The sequence below is a fragment of the Trachurus japonicus genome, chromosome 16 (genome assembly GCF_045865225.1).
Source record: "Trachurus japonicus isolate A0001 chromosome 16, Traja_1.0".
NCBI classification, from domain to species: Eukaryota; Metazoa; Chordata; class Actinopteri; order Carangiformes; family Carangidae; genus Trachurus; species Trachurus japonicus.
Genome location: NC_140922.1, coordinates 36,696,172 through 36,716,736, shown reverse-complemented (window position 1 = coordinate 36,716,736; position 20,565 = coordinate 36,696,172). Strand labels below are relative to the sequence as shown.

At 41.0% G+C, this 20,565-nt stretch overlaps 2 protein-coding genes across 2 annotated transcripts in view; both read right to left on the bottom strand.

Annotated features, from left to right (window-relative positions):
* Nucleotides 1–418: 418 nt before the first annotated feature.
* On the bottom strand, nucleotides 419–11,747 carry prune1 (prune exopolyphosphatase 1). The gene is made up of 9 exons (XM_085803194.1): nucleotides 11,430–11,747; nucleotides 10,215–10,322; nucleotides 8,743–8,945; nucleotides 6,781–6,965; nucleotides 5,321–5,479; nucleotides 4,054–4,145; nucleotides 2,427–2,585; nucleotides 2,241–2,331; nucleotides 419–829 (listed from the first exon to the last, which is right to left on the bottom strand). Exons 1-9 carry the CDS (start codon nucleotides 11,466–11,468, stop codon nucleotides 591–593), a joined length of 1,275 nt encoding a protein of 424 aa, XP_085659320.1. The 5' UTR covers nucleotides 11,469–11,747; the 3' UTR covers nucleotides 419–590.
* A 2,080-nt stretch (nucleotides 11,748–13,827) lies between these two features.
* The window catches only part of myo1eb (myosin IEb), a 33,411-nt gene continuing 26,673 nt past the window's right edge, over nucleotides 13,828–20,565 (bottom strand). Inside the window, exon 26 of the mRNA XM_085803210.1 lies at nucleotides 13,828–14,360. Within this exon, the coding sequence (XP_085659336.1) occupies nucleotides 14,284–14,360 (77 nt within the window). The 3' untranslated portion in view covers nucleotides 13,828–14,283. The remainder of the gene's footprint in view (nucleotides 14,361–20,565) is intronic.

Sequence of the window (20,565 nt, the reverse complement as noted above, 5' to 3'; positions counted from 1 at the left end):
CAGTTTGTCTCAAAGGGCTTGTGTTGTTTTCAATTTTTGTGTTGTGTTTTCTTGTGTTGTGTTTTCTCTTTTGCTGTTGTGTTTTCTCTTTTTGTGTTGTGTTTTCTCTTTTGCTGTTTTCAATTTTTGTGTTTTCAACTTTTGTGTTGTGTTTTCTGATTGGCTGTTGTGTTTTGCACCTCAGGGCCACCGTATAAAAGCCTTCCCTAGTTCACAAAAAGAGGAACTTGTGTCTTATTGTGAAACTCCCACAGGAAGTGTCGAGTTACACACACACACACACACACACACAGAGAGGAGTGACATCACCAACAGTTTGTAAAACCTTTATTTAAACACGGATGAAGAACAGGAACAGGTGAGAACTGAACCGGCGCGAGTCTCTGTTCCTCGTCACATCGCCGCCGTAGTGACATCACCGGTCGGCGTCCGGGTGGAACATTCCCGGTCCCAGATCCAAACGGTTTCTGGTCGTTTCCTCTGAGTCGGAGACCGGATGTTCCACCTGTCGGTCTCCACGGCGACGGAGCTTTGGGTTGTGAGTGTTCTGAGCGTGTCGGAGGGTCAGTGATGAGGTCACGGTGACATCATCACTGCACCATGCGGCTGACCTTCTCCTCCAGGTCGCGGGCGCTGAGCCGCGGCGGCGGCGGCGGCCCGTCGTCAAGGGGACAGCCCTCCACCAGACTGTTCACGGGCGTGGGCGGGAACGACCCCTCCCCCTCCTCCTCGCCGTCGGCCTCGCCACGACGACCGGCTCCGTCCTGCTGCTCCCTCAGGAAGTCCTTCACCAGGGGGAGGAGCTTCTTACGGGACGCCAGACAGTTTCCTGCAGGACGGAGACAGAATAAATAAATTAGAACATGAAGGAAAAGTCCAACAGCTCCGACGCCGCGCTCGCCGCTTTAGAACCCGTAACTCACCACCTCAAGTCACGACTTACAACTGTGTAGCGTTCCAAGCAACCCGTAACTCGTGTTTTTCCAACCCGTTACCCGTGAAAATGCTCTATAACGACCCCCTCCCATGAAAATCATGTTTTTTGTGCTTTTCACGTGTTCCTGTGGCATTTTTCTTGTGTTAGAGGACATATCAGCAGAAAAGGAAGGGCAGAGTTTTTCTGCCTTCAAACTGCTGTGAACCAACGGCAGATGCAAACTGGCCGTTTCAGGGAGACTGGAGCTGACGTGTCACAGCTCCAGGGGAGGGCACTATACTATACTACTACTACTACTACTACTACTACTACTACTACTACAAGCTCCTGCCCCGCTCTGCATCTGGCTCAGAGGTGAGAGGCTTGGCAGCTCGGTGTAGCCTGAAGGTATAACAGGTATAGCTCACCTGGTAGAGCACTCTATGAACTGAGTTACTGACATTAATAAACTTCTCCATGATGTTCTGTCAGCCTGATGGAAACAGCAACTGACACTAAAAGCCACTTGTTTTTATCCCGGAGGTCAGAGGTCAGTGAACGCATCGTCAGACCAGTTACCATGAGAACATTAGAGCAGTGTTAAAGAGAGTAAGGACAGCATTGGTCCAATGGCAGCGCCTCCTGGTGGAGGAATATGGGTTTTGTAAAAGCGCCCAAGAACTGACATCTCTGCATTGTTGGTGAATGAGCAGTGTGGTGTTTTCAATAATTTAAGGACATTTATAGATCACCCACGTTAATAGCATCATTGAGGATCCTTTACAGATAAACATTAACACATAGGAGAGTAAAAAAACAAATAAAAACAGTTGTCAACATGAATGTTTCAATCTACATTTTATAATAAACAAATTATAAATATAATCTGATATGACCAAGACACCTAAAAACAAAAACACGGCCGTTTTCATCAATTTACCAGCAAGTGGGCAACACACATACATTGGAGTGAATGGGTTTTCTGGGCGCTTTTGCAATACCCATATCCTGCCACTAGGGGGCAAAACCCTTAAACCCTTAAACCCCTAAACCCTTAAACCCTTAAACCCATAAACCCTTAAACCCTTAAACCCATAAACCCTTAAACCCATAAACCCTTAAACCCATAAACCCATAAACCCATAAACCCTTAAACCCTTAAACCCTTAAACCCATAAACCCTTAAACCCTTAAACCCTTAAACCCATAAACCCATAAACCCATAAACCCTTAAACCCTTAAACCCTTAAACCCTTACCACGGGAGTCAATGGTGGTGTCCTTACTCTCTTTTACAGTGCTCTAGAGAACAGTCCATGTCTCACCTTGCTGATAGGCTGTGAGGTGAGGATGGGGGCTGCTGATTGGACAGAGCTGCAGGGCGGGGCTTCGGGCCTGCTCCAGGTGCTGGCTCACCTGTGGAGGAGGAGGAGCAACACCGGGGCTGTCATCATGGCAACACCGACAACACCACAGACTGTGTGTGTGTGTGTGTGTGTGTGTGTGTGTACCTGCTCCCTGCAGCTGTGGCTGTGGCTGAACACAGCGAGCTCTCTGATTGGCTGCTTGCTCTCGCTGAAGGAGATCGTCATCAGCAGCAACAAGTCGAACCCAAACTTCTGACAGAAACCGGAAAGATCCGACTCCAAGGCCGCACGCTGCAGGAACTCCTGATACACACACATAGAGACACACACACACACACACAGAGAGAGACACACACACACACACATAGAGAGAAGACATTTTTATTTAATTGAGAAATTTCTTACCACTTTTTCTCGAATTATTCTTTTTAAATCTTTTTTTTTTTTAATTTTTACCAGTTTCTTTTAGAATTTCTTTTTAAAAACTCTTTTGCGAAATCTTATACTTTTTTCTAGAATTGTTTTTGAGAAATTTTACAATATTTTTCTGTAAAATGTTTTAACTTGTTTTCTTTTCCTTTTTTATTTTTTTTGGAAATCTTACCACTTTTTTCTAGATTTTTAAAAAAAATCTTTTTTTGAGAAACTTCACCAGTTTCTTTTAGAATTTTTTTTTAAACTTTTTTGCGAAATCATACCACTTTTCTGGAATTGTTTTTGAGAAATTTTACAATTTTTTCTAGAAAATGTCTGAACATTTTTTTTTTTAAATCTTACCACTTTTTCCCAGATTTCATTTTTTTTTAAACTTTTTCTTTCACTTTATCCTAAAAACGTTTTTGGAGAAATTGTACCACTGTTTTTCCAGAAATTTCTCTACAATGTTTCCAAAAATTCACTCAATTGGCCCTAATCTGAACGCACCATTTCTATGACAGTTTTTCATTTTTTATCTTTTTTTTTTTTGAGAAATTTTACCACCTTTTTTTGAGATTTTTTTTTACCAGTTTCTTTTAGATTTTTTTTTTTAAAACTCTTTTGCGAAATCTTATACTTTTTTCTAGAATTGTTTTTGAGAAATTTTACAATTTTTTTCTAGAAGATGTTTCAACTTTTTTTCCTTTCTTTATTTTTGTGGAAATTTTACCACTTTTTTCTAGAATTTCTTTAAAATCTTTTTTTGAGAAACTTAAGCAGTTTCTGTTAGAATTTTTTTTTTTACTTTTTTGAGAAATCTTATCACTTTTTTCTAGAATCGTTTTTGAGAAATTTTACAATTTTTTCTAGAAATTTCTCTACAATATTTTCAAAAATTCACTCTATTGGCCCCACTCCTTTTTTTTTTACTTTTTATTTTTGAGAATTTTTACCACTTTATCCTAGTAATGTTTAAAACGTTTTTGGAGAAATCGTACCACTGTTTTTCCAGAAATTTCTCTACAATATTTCCAAAAATTCACTCCATTTGCCCTGTACATCGACTACAACGTTCTTCAGTCTCAGAACAAATCTTTGTGTATTTCTGGTGTTTGGGGTTCGTGGTCTAGTTGGTGTCAGTTTAGGTCGTTGATGTGAAACAGTTAGAGAACCACTGACCTACAATACCCAGAATACTAGAATACCTGCTCTCTGTCTCCTCCTGGTGGTGGTGGAGGTGTGTACTGAGCAGTACAGTGTAGTACTGTGTAGTACAGTGTGTAATACAGTGTATAGTACAGTGTGTAGTACAGTGTATAGTACAGTGTATAGTAGGCCTACAGTGTGTACTGACCTCCAGTGTGACGTAGAGAACAGAGACAGAGATGTTCAGACTCCCAGAGACAGACTTCATGTCCTTCAGCAACATCTGCTCAGTGTTCAGACCTGAGGACACAAGTACTACTGAGTACATGGATAAATACCACTACTGAGTACTAGGATAAATACCACTACTGAGTACTAGGGCTGGGACGATATGCTTTTCTCCCGATTCGATTCTTCTACGATTTTTTGGATGGTGATTTGATTTAAATTGTGATTCTACGATATTGCCAATTCTCTCGATTTTTAGTCTTTAGCATTTTTAACATTTATCTGCACACAAACACTGTAGAAGCCTATAAATTAACATACTCCATTATAAAGTGAACTTAAACCCTTTTCACAACCTGGACTCTCTGGATGTAAAAAAGACTAACAAATGCACATTGCACAATATTTTTATTTTATTTTTAAAAAAAATCGATTTAAAAATCGTCAAAAAAGATATCGCGATATTTATGTGAATCGATTTTTTCTCCCACCCCTATTGAGTACTATGATAAATACTTGTACTAAATACAGTGATAAATACTACTGAGTACTGTGATAAATGCCACTAAGTACTGTTATCCACAAGTTTCCGAACGTCATCTATGGTCAAAACCAGAAGCCGGTTTTGCCGGTTTGGTGGAATTGTACGTTTCCGTTTCCATGGTTTCCAGTCGTTGTCATAGTTGCGGTAAACACATGGATCTATTAACGCTGGCTTTTAACACGGATGATGTCAGTCTGTGTGATATTATTTACAGCGACTATAGAAACCATGGAAACGTAAACATAACATTCCACCGGAAGAGCAAAACCGGCAAAACAGGCTACGTTGTTGACGTTCGGAGAAAGTTGGATAGATACAGGTACAGGTGAACAGGTAAACATGAGTTACCTGAGACGTCAAACTTGTCCTTAGACAAGAGCAGGTTGAACCAAACACTTGACAATACATCATAAGTCATATTTACAAAAAAACAATACACACATCACATCAGTTTGTCTGTTGTGTTCGTTTGTTCACATAGATATCTGTCAACAAACCAACACAACAACAGGCTGGTTTGACTTTGTCAAGTGTAATGGCACAGAAAGAATACATGATCGTACAATAAAGACTGGTCGTTCCAAAAAAAAAAAAAATCTCGATTAATATAAAATTGATTTTTTTTTGGGCCCAGCCCTACTACTGAGTACTGTGATAAATACTACTAACTAGCATAGTACATGTACAGGTGAGCATCAGTTACCTGAGACGTCGAACTTGGCGTTGTGCAGCGCCTGGAACAGAGCGCCTCTCGGTGGCAGAGAGGGGAAGCGCGACTCCAGAGCTGCAGCGTATTGGCTGTCTTTAGGAGTCACTTTACCTGCAGCTGGAGCCATGTTCACACAGTCCAACACCACGGCAGCTACACACACACAGACACACACAGAGTTACACACACAGAGTTACACACACACAGACACACACAGAGTTACACACACAGAGTTACACACAGACAGACACACACAGAGTTACACACACAGAGTTACACACAGACAGACACACACAGAGTTACACACAGCTGCAGCCGGGGCCATGTTCACACAGTCTAACACCACGGCAGCTACACACAGACAGACACACACAGAGTTACACACAGAGTTACACACATATAGCGGTTTCACACCACCACGGTTCTGGTTCTGGAGTCTCAGAACCTCAGTCTGGAGAACCAGCAGCTTCACACCAGTTAGTGGAACCAAAGTGGGAGGACGTCATTCTGCGTCACACAGGCGGAAGTAACCACAGCAACGGCTCTTTCCCAAACAGCAAACTACCGTACTACTTTATTAAGTTTTAATATGTTTTCATGCGATAAAGTAACTGTTTAGATCCCAAATCTACGGCCAGTTGATCCAAACGACGGCTGTTTAGAAGTTTGCTCCGATGTTTTTCAGAGAAGTGAAGCTCTGCAGCGACCGGGACATCACAGAGACAGCAGCCGGTCTGCAGAGCTGCTGGGCCGGCCAACCTCCGTCCTCATCCCGGGGGAGAAAACCATCGCTAATTAACTTACCCGCAGGTTTTTAGAGGTTTACCACCGGCTGGTTACATTATTTCTAGGAGATAAATGTTGGTCTCAGTGATGAAATCTAACAGCTGTATCAGTAGCTTTAGTTAGTCTGAATGTAAAGTGAAGCTTCCTGTGTGTATTGGACAGAAGAGCAGCGCTGCCTCGGGGCTCTGTCTGTACAGAAATCACCTCATTTACAAAAATAAATAAATGTTTTACAATGAACCGACCAGGCTGCATTAAGTTTTATTTTACTAAGCTACTGTATATAACATGGTTACGGTTTCCTGCTTTCTTTCCTTCTCCTTCCTGCTTTCCTGCTCGTCCTAAGTGACACGCCCACTGATGATGTCACGGTTCGCAAGGAAAAACCAACTATTTTTTGGATCCGCTGCGAACCGACTTTTCAGGTTCTGAACTAATTCTTTTTTCAGTCTGAACGCGCCGGCCGCTTCAAAGTTACGTCCGGGAACCAGAACCGTGCCGGAGCGCTGCCAGTGTGAAACCGCTAATAGTTACACACACAGTAACACACAGAGTTACACACAGTCCAGCACCACGGCCGCTAAGTTACACACAGTAACACACACACACACACACTAATAAATACTACAATATACTGTGATAAATACTACAGAGTACTATCATGTTACCGTAGAGCAGCTGTGCGAGCTGCTGGTCCAGGATCTGCGGCGCTCTCTGGATGATGCGCTCCGTTACCAAGGTGGCGCAGGAGCCCACCGTCTCCACGGTAACGGGGCAGGAGGGGGAGGGCTCTCGCTCCAACAGGTGGTGGTCGATCACCTCGACAACCGCCGCCTCCAGCTCGCCGTCGCCGCTGCAGCACAGACACACACACACACACACAGATGATGATGAACCAGGTGAGCTCATCTACCTGACATCAACCTACTGAACCTGAACAAGACCACCTGCAGGTTCTACAAACTCCTGGTGGCCACATCCTCCTCCTTCTTCACTTCTTGCTCTGATCTACAATCTTCTTCGTTCTACACATCCCAGAAGCCCCAAAATTACTCAGTGTGCGCGACAGCGTCCCCCATTTACCAGCTGCAGAAAACAGCATTTGACGTCCATAGACGTCAATGGCACTCAATGAGTTAATGGTCCATTTTAGATAAATCTATGGTTTTGTCTCTATGGTTATTTTGTTATTATTAGTGGTGGTGGAAATGCTGGGCGAGCCGACCAGCGTTTCTTTACTTTGGGTTTCGTGGCGAGTCATGAGAATAACGCCGCCGAATCTCCGTTTAGAAGAGTAGAGCGGCTGCTGCTGCTGTGACAGCCGTTACCATGGACCCCGGTCAGGGCTCACACAGACAGAAATTTCCTAAGAAGCGTTATAAACTTACCACAGACTCTGGATTAAACTATGACTTTCTCACATGAAAAAATATTAAAACTTTATACATTATGTTAGCATTAAAGGGACAATGAGGAGTTTTGTAAAAGCGAAGTGTTCTCCTACTACATTTATGAGCCTCCGCACCGTGAAATTCTTTGACCGGCGCAAGACAGACTCATGTTTTCATTCATCAAGAATTAAAGTCAGAGGTTGGAAGACGATCACATACCGTCGTAGTTCCCACCATAAACGGAGATTCATACGGCGGCGTTATTCTCATGACTCGCCACGAAACCGAAAGTAAAGAAACGCTGGTCGGCTCGCCCAGCATTTCCACCACCACTAATAATAACAAAATAACCATAGAGACAAAACCATAGATTTATCTAAAATGGACCATTAGCAAGTGGTAACGGAGATTCATCCACATTAATATCAGACTTTTTTATTGTCGCGGAATTTTTCGTTCTGCTGATGGAGAAACTGCTTGTTGTCCCTTTAAGCTGACTTTATATGCTTAGTTGTGACACTGGCTATGTGTGTTTTGAACATCCACCACACGTGGGGTAGAAGACGCTGATTGGCTGAGAAACTTTCACTCAAAGCTTTCCTCAGGATGCTTATTGGATGAACAGCTAGAATAGTAGCGCCGCGGCTGGTCAGGTGTTAGTCCGTACCTGGCCAGGACGTTGTGGTCGACCAGCGTGAGCCGCAGCCGTCCGTGGCGCTGCAGGTGTTAGTCAGTACCTATCAGGTGATTGTCAGTACCTATCAGGTGTTAGTCTGTACCTATCAGGTGTTAGTCAGTACCAGTCAGGTGTTAGTCTGTACCTATCAGGTGTTAGTCTGTACCTATCAGGTGTTAGTCTGTACCTATCAGGTGTTAGTCTGTACCAGTCAGGTGTTAGTCTGTACCTATCAGGTGATAGTCAGTACCTATCAGGTGTTAGTCTGTACCTGTAACGGTCAGGTGTTAGTCAGGTGTTAGTCTGTACCTATCAGGTGTTAGTCAGGTGTTAGTCAGGTGTTAGTCAGTACCTATCAGGTGTTAGTCAGTACCTATCAGGTGTTAGTCTGTACCTATCAGGTGTTAGTCAGGTGTTAGTCAGGTGTTAGTCAGTACCTATCAGGTGTTAGTCTGTACCTATCAGGTGATAGTCAGTACCTATCAGGTGTTAGTCTGTACCTATCAGGTGATAGTCAGTACCTATCAGGTGTTAGTCTATACCTATCAGGTGTTAGTCCGTACCTGGCCAGCACGTTGTGGTCGACCAGCGACAGCCGCAGCCGTCCGTGGCGCTGCAGCGCCCGCAGGTCCAGCTGGTCTCTGAACAGCAGCAGCTCAGGACTCAGGCCGCTCTGCCGCAGCAGGAACAGGTTGTCGGAGCGCAGCGCCAGCTCTGATTGGCCGATGTTCAGCAGAGGGAGGACCAGCACGCCGCCCGGCTCCGTCTGAGACACAGAGAGACGTTCATATAATACATCATCAATAATCTAACAGTAAAGGGATACGCCAACATTTTTATTTTCGTGTCTTGCCTCACTCCCGAGTCCATGACCAGCAGATAGACACCATCCTTTCCACTGTGCGTGTAGTTACCATGGAGATAGAGCCGTATCGCCGTAATTAGCTTAGCTCAAACGCTAACACTACCCATACACTTCCAGTGTTTGAGCTAAGCTAATTAGCGACTTTAGGCAGGAGGCAGGCTAACACTACCCATACACTTCCAGCGTTTGAGCTAAGCTAATTAGCGACTTTAGGTGGAGGCAGGCTAACACTACCTATACACTTCGAATGTTTGAGCTAAGCTAATTAGCGACTTTAGGTGGAGGCAGGCTAACACTACCTATACACTTCCAGTGTTTGAGCTAAGCTAATTAGCGACTTTAGGTGGAGGCAGGCTAACACTACCTATACACTTCCAGTGTTTGAGCTAAGCTAATTAGTGACTTTAGGTGGAGGCAGGCTAACACTACCCATACACTTCCAGTGTTTGAGCTAAGCTAATTAGCGACTTTAGGTGGAGGCAGGCTAACACTACCTATACACTTCCAGTGTTTGAGCTAAGCTAATTAGTGACTTTAGGTGGAGGCAGGCTAACACTACCCATACACTTCCAGTGTTTGAGCTAAGCTAATTAGCGACTTTAGGTAGGAGGCAGGCTAACACTACCCATACACTTCCAGTGTTTGATCTAAGCTAATTAGCTAATTAGTGACTTTAGGTGGAGGCAGGCTAACACTACCCATACACTTCCAGTGTTTGAGCTAAGCTAATTAGCCACTTTAGGTGGAGGCAGGCTAACACTACCTATACACTTCCAGTGTTTGAGCTAAGCTAATTAGCGACTTTAGGTGGAGGCAGGCTAACACTACCTATACACTTCCAGCGTTTGAGCTAAGCTAATTAGCGACTTTAGGTGGAGGCAGGCTAACACTACTCATACACTTCCAGCGTTTGAGCTAAGCTAATTAGCGACTTTAGGTGGAGGCAGGCTAACACTACCCATACACTTCCAGCATTTGAGCTAAGCTAATTACAGGCGATACGGCTCTATCTCCATGGTTACTGCACGCACAGTCGAAAGGATGGTGTCTATCTGCTGGTCATGGACTCAGGAGTGAGGCAAGACACTAAAAAAATGTTAGCGTATCCCTTTAAAATAATCCATCATCAATAACGTAACGTCTGATGTCAACCGGCCAATCAGCTCTCACCTTGGACAGGAAGTAGGCGTAGGCCAGAGCGGACACCATGGAGTCCACGTCACAGGCCTCGTTGCCCATGACGACGTGGAACTGTGGACCGGGCCGGTCTGGGTTCCCCTGGGGAGGGAAGAGCAGGACGCACCGCTCAGCTGTTTGCACCATCAACACAACACACACACACACACAACACACAGATACACACACACACACACCTCAGACCACCTGGTGTTTGTGTTTATAGGAGCGACTACAGGAAACATGGCCGCCCTTTGGAACGACTTCAGACCTGAGTGACAACACCTCGACTCTGAAACTCAGCTGTGAACGTCTTTGTATTGGTCTGTACAGGATAAATGAGCTGGACAACCACTACAACCACACTAATACTGAATATTTAGTGTTTTTGGTTGTTATAATGACTGTTGATACACATGTAAAATGATAAGGCCTCAATGAGACTGTAAAAAACTGGACAGCACATGATAAATGTTGCTGTAGGGACTACAGGCGGAAATTAGCAATTGCTGCTATAACCTGGCTCAAAGCATCTCTTCTTGTTTTACAAGATTAATGTTTTTTTTGTGCATTGTCCCTGTTTTAAATAAATAAATTCAATCAATCAATCAATCAATCTTTATTCTGTTTCCTCTACTAATGGATTTGTTTTTTTTTTATTATTTATTTGTTTTGTCTGTTGATTTTTTTTATGATTTATTTTATCTTTGGTACTGTTTGTACTCCAGGAAAATAAATAAATGAAAATACAGACAGACAGACAGATAGATAGATAGATAGATAGATAGATAGATAGATAGATAGATAGATAGATAGAAACTCTTATGCCAGGTTGCTCCAAAAGGAAATGTGCAAAGGAAATAAATAAAATACAAAGAGGAAATATATGATAAAATATACCCTACAATACCTGATTTAAATACAATACAATACAACACTAGTGCAAAAAGGCCTAAAGATCATTTAAAAACGAGGTATATTGTTGTATTCTGTTCGTGTTCAGCTGATGACCGGAAGTTTATTGTGAAAGGTCAAACGGACCGGAAACGATTGTGTTGTTAAATAAATAAATAACTGTGGAAGCTAACGGGCTAATGACACACACACACACACACACACACACACACACATAACACCTAGGCCAGTGTGTGTGTGTGTGTGTGTGTGTGTGTGTGTGTGTGTGTGTGTGTGTGTGTGTGTGTGTGCTACCTGCGCCGCGGTGTGGCAGCTGGATAGAAACTCCTCCATCTTCTCTCTGGTTGTCAGACCGGAGCTCAGACGGAGCTCAGTCCGCTGCAGCTGCTCCTCTGACCGGGCTCAGTCCGCTGCTCAGTCCGCTGACCGACCGGAGCTCTGACCGGAGCTCAGACGGAGCTCAGGCCGCTGCAGCTGCTCCTCTCTCCGGGGAACGAGCAGCGGCTGAGTCGGTCTCTCTACCGGGTCTATCGGTACCTTAACAGTCTATTATATGGTCGGTAGCTGTAACCGGGCTGGTTTAACGGGACCACATGACTGCAGACAGACTGACAGACTGACTGACTGACTGAAGGCAATGTGGCGTCAGGGGGAAAGGTCACGCTGCCTTCACGGCCTCCTCAAACCTCGGAAATACCAGTGTTCACCGCTGAGCGCGTTGACAACATTTTCATTTTCATTCATTCATTTCTTTATTTCAGACCCAAGGGGATCCATATCGCCATAAAAGCATAATAAGATAATAAAACAAAGACAGAATTAAAAAAAACAAAAAAACACAAAATACAAAGTTTCCCCCACTATTCAGTGTAGGCTTGCATTCAAACATGTTCTAAAATGGTTCCAGTCTGGACGAAAATCACAGGATTGACCAACACATTAATAAGTTCATTCTCTGATTCTGACGCCCTACACATAAATCTGTGCATCAAATTGCAACAGACACGACTACTAACAGGAAATCTTATCTTATAGTCTTATGGAAAATATTATGGTCTATATCACTAGATACAATGTTTGTTTGTTTTTCTTTCTTATCTCCATTTTATTATCATAGGCTATTTATTGTTTTTATAATCTATTGTTTTTATTTATTCTATTCTCAATGCACTACTTTTTACTGTTTTATGTCTTGCTGTTGAATGACTGTTTGTTTATTGTGCAGCTGAGAAATTTAATTTCCTTCGGGATAAATAAAGTATTTATCTATCTGTCTATCTATCTATCTATAGGATATTTATAGCATATTTATTCATTCATGGTTCTTTATTGATCAAATTTATCTTCATGCATTCTGATACAATGTATTTATTTGTTTTATATTCTTTATTTATTTTCTTTTATCTTTATTTTCTTTTATTTATTTTTGTCAAGCTCGCACTCCCTGTACTTCACTGTTGTTTCATGTTTGTACGATGTCATGTTATTTGTATAATCTCATGTTTGTTTGTATAATGATAATAAAGCTTGTTAAAAAGAAAAGAAAAGAAAAGAAAAGACTGTCATAGAGGTCGTATTTTGATTTTAACCATAGACTGTACCTATATAAAAACAAGAAGTCACAGTTGTAAAGTTTCGAGGATGAAATGGAAAAATAAAGAGATGGAGGCAGCTGTGACATCATCATCCTCAACATGAGACCTGATTACATCATCTGTCTGTGCAGCAGCAACAATAAACCTTTATAATAAACCTTTATAATAAACTGTAAGACACAATAAACCTTTATAATAAACTGTAAGACACAATAAACCTTTATAATAAACTGTAAGACACAATAAACCTTTATAATAAACTGTAAGACACCAAGGAAAAACACTCACATCTCCTGTGGCACTTGAAAGCAGCACGACCCTCAGGAAGAACTGAACTCTGGGTAATGTAGTTGTCTGTATTTCCTCCTGGTGCATGAAATATCACCATGACTTATTTTTATTAAAACATTTCTCTTTTAAAGAACTTTAAATCTTAATCTTGGATTTGCACTCTAAGTCCTCTTATTTGTTTTAATACAAATCAATATTTCTTGCTGCAAACTCATATTTAATGCTCTAGTTTAGTCTAGTTTTTATTTCATTACATAGGCTATACATATATTCTTTTTTTTCTTGTACTTTCTTTATTCATTTTCTTGCTTTCAGTTGTATGTTTAATGTTTACAATTTTTACTATTCTGGGTTTTATTTAAAAAAAATTGAAATGGTATGTTTTTATGCAGTTTCTTTCCCCTTAATTTCCAGTTCTTACTGTTAAATGTTTTGTCTTTATGTAAAGCTCATTGAGTTGTCCGCTGGTATGAAATGTGCAGTATAAATAAAAATGCCTTGTCTTAAAGGGATAGTTCACCCAAAATTCAAATTTCATCATTATCTACTCCCCCTCATGTGAACTATCCCTTTAATGTGAAAACTAATTGTTGAACCTCCATATTAAACTGATCAATTAGCCAATAAACTGATGACTCTGTTGCCCCGGTAACCCAGAGAGATGGCGATGACGATCCTCATGTTCATTCACAGAGACGAGACACCAGGTGGGCGTGGCCAGCAGCTGAGGCCACGCCCACATGTTGGAAATACAACTTTACTTTATTTACTTTTATTTATTTTATTTTATTCTTAATATATTTTTCAATCAAAAAGGTAAAAACTTTGACTTTTTATTTTTCTGTAGAATAAAAGAATTTGAACATTTTAAATCTTCAGGGTGACGATGAGACGTGTGTCGTTGACGCCTGTCGTCATGGACGCCCGTCGTCATGGCAACAGGACAGGTTGTTTGTTCTGTATAAAACTGTAATGAGCACCGGCGGCCTGTAGGGGACAGTGGTTTCCACGGTAACACTGATGTAGTCGGGTTTGATCGGACCGCCACCGCCGCTGCTGCTGCTGCTGCTGCTCGTCAGACATCGGTCACATGACCTCGTCCCGACCTTTGACCTCTGGGGGCAGACAGCTGAGACGCTCACTACACATGTGTTGGTTTGTTTATGAATCAGAGTCACTTTCTGTTAAAACCTCAGAGACACAAAGACGTCTAGAGACACAGACGTCTATGTCTCCTCGATCTCCTAGATCTTCTAGATCTTCTAGATCTTCTCCACGTAGTTCCCAGGGAACATCCCCTCTCGCCCTCGCAGACGACCGAACCACCAGCCAGACGGATCTGAGGACACAGAGACAAACTGACTGAAGACAAACTGAACTGAGACAAACTGAAGACAAACTGAAGAGATGAAGACAAACTGAAGACAAACTGAAGAGATGAAGACAAACTGAAGAGATGAAGACAAACTGAAGAGATGAAGACAAACTGAAGACAAACTGAAGAGATGAAGACAAACTGAAGACAAACTGAAGAGATGAAGACAAACTGAAGACAAACTGAAGAGACGAAGACAAACTGAAGAGATGGAGACAAACTGAAGACAAACTGAAGACAAACTGAAGAGATGGAGACAAACTGAAGACAAACTGAAGATAAACTGAAGAGATGAAGACAAACTGAAGACAAACTGAAGAGATGAAGACAAACTGAAGAGACGAAGACAAACTGAAGAGACGAAGACAAACTGAAGAGATGAAGACAAACTGAAGAGATGAAGACAAACTGAAGAGATGAAGACAAACTGAAGACAAACTGAAGAGATGAAGACAAACTGAAGACAAACTGAAGAGACGAAGACAAACTGAAGAGACGAAGACAAACTGAAGAGATGAAGACAAACTGAAGAGATGAAGACAAACTGAAGACAAACTGAAGAGATGGAGACAAACTGAAGAGATGAAGACAAACTGAAGACAAACTGAAGAGATGAAGACAAACTGAAGACAAACTGAAGAGATGAAGACAAACTGAAGACAAACTGAAGAGATGAAGACAAACTGAAGAGACGAAGACAAACTGAAGAGATGAAGACAAACTGAAGAGATGAAGACAAACTGAAGAGACGAAGACAAACTGAAGAGATGAAGACAAACTGAAGAGACGAAGACAAACTGAAGAGATGAAGACAAACTGAAGAGATGAAGACAAACTGAAGAGATGAAGACAAACTGAAGACAAACTGAAGAGATGAAGACAAACTGAAGACAAACTGAAGAGATGAAGACAAACTGAAGAGATGAAGACAAACTGAAGAGATGAAGACAAACTGAAGACAAACTGAAGAGACGAAGACAAACTGAAGAGATGAAGACAAACTGAAGACAAACTGAAGAGACGAAGACAAACTGAAGAGATGAAGACAAACTGAAGAGATGGAGACAAACTGAAGAGATGAAGACAAACTGAAGACAAACTGAAGAGATGAAGACAAACTGAAGAGACGAAGACAAACTGAAGATAAACTGAAGAGACGAAGACAAACTGAAGAGATGGAGACAAACTGAAGACAAACTGAAGACAAACTGAAGAGATGGAGACAAACTGAAGACAAACTGAAGAGACGAAGACAAACTGAAGACAAACTGAAGAGATGAAGACAAACTGAAGAGATGGAGACAAACTGAAGACAAACTGAAGACAAACTGAAGAGATGAAGACAAACTGAAGAGATGAAGACAAACTGAAGACAAACTGAAGACAAACTGAAGACAAACTGAAGAGATGGAGACAAACTGAAGACAAACTGAAGACAAACTGAAGAGATGGAGACAAACTGATGACAAACTGAAGACAAACTGAAGAGATGGAGACAAACTGAAGACAAACTGAAGACAAACTGAAGAGATGGAGACAAACTGAAGACAAACTGAAGACAAACTGAAGATAAACTGAAGAGACGAAGACAAACTGAAGACAAACTGAAGAGACGAAGACAAACTGAAGACAAACTGAAGACAAACTGAAGAGATGAAGACAAACTGAAGACAAACTGAAGACAAACTGAAGACAAACTGAAGAGACGAAGACAAACTGAAGACAAACTGAAGAGATGAAGACAAACTGAAGAGATGAAGACAAACTGAAGACAAACTGAAGACAAACTGAAGAGATGAAGACAAACTGAAGACAAACTGAAGACAAACTGAAGAGATGGAGACAAACTGAAGAGATGGAGACAAACTGAAGACAAACTGAAGACAAACTGAAGAGATGGAGACAAACTGAAGACAAACTGAAGATAAACTGAAGAGACGAAGACAAACTGAAGACAAACTGAAGAGATGGAGACAAACTGAAGAGATGAAGACAAACTGAAGAGACGAAGACAAACTGAAGAGATGAAGACAAACTGAAGAGACGAAGACAAACTGAAGAGATGAAGACAAACTGAAGAGATGAAGACAAACTGAAGAGATGAAGACAAACTGAAGACAAACTGAAGAGATGAAGACAAACTGAAGACAAACTGAAGAGATGAAGACAAACTGAAGAGATGAAGACAAACTGAAGAGATGAAGACAAACTGAAGACAAACTGAAGAGACGAAGACAAACTGAAGAGATGAAGACAAACTGAAGACAAACTGAAGAGACGAAGACAAACTGAAGAGATGAAGACAAACTGAAGAGATGGAGACAAACTGAAGAGATGAAGACAAACTGAAGACAAACTGAAGACAAACTGAAGAGATGGAGACAAACTGAAGACAAACTGAAGACAAACTGAAGACAAACTGAAGAGATGAAGACAAACTGAAGACAAACTGAAGACAAACTGAAGAGATGAAGACAAACTGAAGAGATGAAGACAAACTGAAGACAAACTGAAGAGATGAAGACAAACTGAAGACAAACTGAAGAGATGAAGACAAACTGAAGAGACGAAGACAAACTGAAGATAAACTGAAGAGACGAAGACAAACTGAAGACAAACTGAAGATAAACTGAAGAGACGAAGACAAACTGAAGACAAACTGAAGAGACGAAGACAAACTGAAGACAAACTGAAGACAAACTGAAGAGATGGAGACAAACTGAAGACAAACTGAAGAGACGAAGACAAACTGAAGACAAACTGAAGAGATGAAGACAAACTGAAGAGATGGAGACAAACTGAAGACAAACTGAAGACAAACTGAAGAGATGAAGACAAACTGAAGAGATGAAGACAAACTGAAGACAAACTGAAGAGATGAAGACAAACTGAAGAGATGAAGACAAACTGAAGACAAACTGAAGAGATGAAGACAAACTGAAGAGATGAAGACAAACTGAAGACAAACTGAAGAGATGGAGACAAACTGAAGACAAACTGAAGACAAACTGAAGAGATGGAGACAAACTGAAGACAAACTGAAGATAAACTGAAGAGATGGAGACAAACTGAAGACAAACTGAAGACAAACTGAAGATAAACTGAAGAGACGAAGACAAACTGAAGATAAACTGAAGAGACGAAGACAAACTGAAGACAAACTGAAGAGACGAAGACAAACTGAAGACAAACTGAAGAGATGAAGACAAACTGAAGACAAACTGAAGAGATGGAGACAAACTGAAGACAAACTGAAGACAAACTGAAGAGATGAAGACAAACTGAAGAGATGAAGACAAACTGAAGACAAACTGAAGACAAACTGAAGAGATGGAGACAAACTGAAGACAAACTGAAGACAAACTGAAGAGATGGAGACAAACTGATGACAAACTGAAGACAAACTGAAGAGATGGAGACAAACTGAAGACAAACTGAAGACAAACTGAAGAGATGGAGACAAACTGAAGACAAACTGAAGACAAACTGAAGATAAACTGAAGAGACGAAGACAAACTGAAGACAAACTGAAGAGACGAAGACAAACTGAAGAGATGAAGACAAACTGAAGAGATGGAGACAAACTGAAGAGATGAAGACAAACTGAAGACAAACTGAAGAGATGAAGACAAACTGAAGACAAACTGAAGAGATGAAGACAAACTGAAGACAAACTGAAGAGACGAAGACAAACTGAAGAGATGGAGACAAACTGAAGAGATGAAGACAAACTGAAGAGATGAAGACAAACTGAAGACAAACTGAAGGGACGAAGACAAACTGAAGAGATGAAGACAAACTGAAGAGATGGAGACAAACTGAAGAGATGAAGACAAACTGAAGACAAACTGAAGAGATGAAGACAAACTGAAGACAAACTGAAGACAAACTGAAGAGATGGAGACAAACTGAAGACAAACTGAAGACAAACTGAAGACAAACTGAAGAGATGAAGACAAACTGAAGACAAACTGAAGACAAACTGAAGAGATGAAGACAAACTGAAGAGATGAAGACAAACTGAAGAGATGAAGACAAACTGAAGACAAACTGAAGAGATGAAGACAAACTGAAGACAAACTGAAGAGATGAAGACAAACTGAAGAGACGAAGACAAACTGAAGATAAACTGAAGAGACGAAGACAAACTGAAGAGATGGAGACAAACTGAAGACAAACTGAAGACAAACTGAAGAGATGGAGACAAACTGAAGAGACGAAGACAAACTGAAGACAAACTGAAGAGATGAAGACAAACTGAAGAGATGGAGACAAACTGAAGACAAACTGAAGACAAACTGAAGAGATGGAGACAAACTGAAGACAAACTGAAGACAAACTGAAGAGATGGAGACAAACTGATGACAAACTGAAGACAAACTGAAGAGATGGAGACAAACTGAAGACAAACTGAAGACAAACTGAAGAGATGGAGACAAACTGAAGACAAACTGAAGACAAACTGAAGATAAACTGAAGAGACGAAGACAAACTGAAGACAAACTGAAGAGACGAAGACAAACTGAAGACAAACTGAAGACAAACTGAAGAGATGAAGACAAACTGAAGACAAACTGAAGACAAACTGAAGACAAACTGAAGAGACGAAGACAAACTGAAGACAAACTGAAGAGATGAAGACAAACTGAAGACAAACTGAAGACAAACTGAAGAGATGAAGACAAACTGAAGACAAACTGAAGACAAACTGAAGAGATGGAGACAAACTGAAGAGATGGAGACAAACTGAAGACAAACTGAAGACAAACTGAAGAGATGGAGACAAACTGAAGACAAACTGAAGATAAACTGAAGAGACGAAGACAAACTGAAGACAAACTGAAGAGATGGAGACAAACTGAAGAGATGAAGACAAACTGAAGAGACGAAGACAAACTGAAGAGATGAAGACAAACTGAAGAGACGAAGACAAACTGAAGAGATGAAGACAAACTGAAGAGATGAAGACAAACTGAAGAGATGAAGACAAACTGAAGACAAACTGAAGAGATGAAGACAAACTGAAGACAAACTGAAGAGATGAAGACAAACTGAAGAGATGAAGACAAACTGAAGAGATGAAGACAAACTGAAGACAAACTGAAGAGACGAAGACAAACTGAAGAGATGAAGACAAACTGAAGACAAACTGAAGAGACGAAGACAAACTGAAGAGATGAAGACAAACTGAAGAGATGGAGACAAACTGAAGAGATGAAGACAAACTGAAGACAAACTGAAGAGATGGAGACAAACTGAAGACAAACTGAAGACAAACTGAAGACAAACTGAAGAGATGAAGACAAACTGAAGACAAACTGAAGACAAACTGAAGAGATGAAGACAAACTGAAGAGATGAAGACAAACTGAAGACAAACTGAAGAGATGAAGACAAACTGAAGACAAACTGAAGAGATGAAGACAAACTGAAGAGACGAAGACAAACTGAAGATAAACTGAAGAGACGAAGACAAACTGAAGACAAACTGAAGATAAACTGAAGAGACGAAGACAAACTGAAGACAAACTGAAGAGACGAAGACAAACTGAAGACAAACTGAAGACAAACTGAAGAGATGGAGACAAACTGAAGACAAACTGAAGAGACGAAGACAAACTGAAGACAAACTGAAGAGATGAAGACAAACTGAAGAGATGGAGACAAACTGAAGACAAACTGAAGACAAACTGAAGAGATGAAGACAAACTGAAGAGATGAAGACAAACTGAAGACAAACTGAAGACAAACTGAAGAGATGGAGACAAACTGAAGACAAACTGAAGACAAACTGAAGAGATGGAGACAAACTGATGACAAACTGAAGACAAACTGAAGAGATGGAGACAAACTGAAGACAAACTGAAGACAAACTGAAGAGATGGAGACAAACTGAAGACAAACTGAAGACAAACTGAAGATAAACTGAAGAGACGAAGACAAACTGAAGACAAACTGAAGAGACGAAGACAAACTGAAGACAAACTGAAGAGATGAAGACAAACTGAAGACAAACTGAAGAGATGGAGACAAACTGAAGACAAACTGAAGACAAACTGAAGAGATGAAGACAAACTGAAGAGATGAAGACAAACTGAAGACAAACTGAAGACAAACTGAAGAGATGGAGACAAACTGAAGACAAACTGAAGACAAACTGAAGAGATGGA